Here is an 850-nt window from a genome sequence, read left to right as displayed (position 1 = left end):
GTCCACTCCCCAAAATGCCAATTAAATACACAACAAAGCCGCTTTTTAAAAGTTTTCTGAAAGAATAAAATCCAAAGGAACAGAACTGAAGTGCGTTCTACTCATTTTAACATGAAGGGATTGTTCTTCTCCTAATTCATGAGCAAACATGTAACAGCCCCATTGAATCTACAATCAGCACGTCCTTTTTCCAAGAAGACGAGCCCCTCATCAAGTCGCCCATACGCAGAGAGCACCTTGGCTGAGAGCACGAGCTGATATTCAGGCTTGGTTTTGTTCGCGAAACACATTTAATGCAGAAGGATTTGGGTCACTGACCACAGATTCTGCAGTCCGAGATCTAAAATGTGGAAATACAATTTTTTTTTTTTTTTTAAGGTTTCACAGGTTTTTTTCCTCAGTGTTGAAACTTGGCTAAAAAAACAAAATCTGTTTCAACAGATTGGTTAGAGCTTAAAAAAAATTAAGCATCTTCTTTTACTTCAGAGTTGTTTGAGGGAATAAAATCTTCCTGAAATTCCACTTTTTCTGGATAGAGTTTAATGTAGGTGTCCACCATTAAATCCAAGTCGTGTTTTATATCAAAGTTGATGTTTAGCAGAGCCAGGTTGCTTGACCTTTGCTCTGTCAAGGTGTTTTTCAGATATGCCTTTAAGCGCTTTCGTCCTATCTCGTATTTTTCATTCTCCACCTTCATCACGGGGAGGATGCTCAAGACTTTAAGCAACACGTAAACATTAGGGAAAAACTTTATGTCTGGCAAGTGAAGAGCTTCATAAATAGTAGCTGGAAGTTCAATATCTTTTCCTCTGTGCTTCCATTTGATTCTCCAGCAATGAAGCTCAGCAGA

The 850-nt window shown here is 38.6% G+C and overlaps 1 protein-coding gene across 1 annotated transcript in view; it reads right to left on the bottom strand.

Moving 5' to 3' along the window:
• Window positions 1-432: 432 nt before the first annotated feature.
• PRKRIR (protein-kinase, interferon-inducible double stranded RNA dependent inhibitor, repressor of (P58 repressor)) overlaps window positions 433-850 on the bottom strand; it is a gene marked incomplete at its 5' end in the record, with an annotated part of 4902 nt that continues 4484 nt past the window's right edge. Inside the window, one exon of the mRNA XM_010140522.1 lies at window positions 433-850. This exon is cut by the window's right edge and continues 4 nt beyond it. Within this exon, the coding sequence (XP_010138824.1) occupies window positions 464-850 (387 nt within the window).

Source organism: Buceros rhinoceros, unplaced genomic scaffold, assembly GCF_000710305.1.
Source record: "Buceros rhinoceros silvestris isolate BGI_N320 unplaced genomic scaffold, ASM71030v1 scaffold4267, whole genome shotgun sequence".
NCBI lineage: Eukaryota > Metazoa > Chordata > Aves > Bucerotiformes > Bucerotidae > Buceros > Buceros rhinoceros.
Note: the sequence above shows the minus strand (reverse complement) of the source record. Positions and strands in the feature narration are given on the sequence as shown.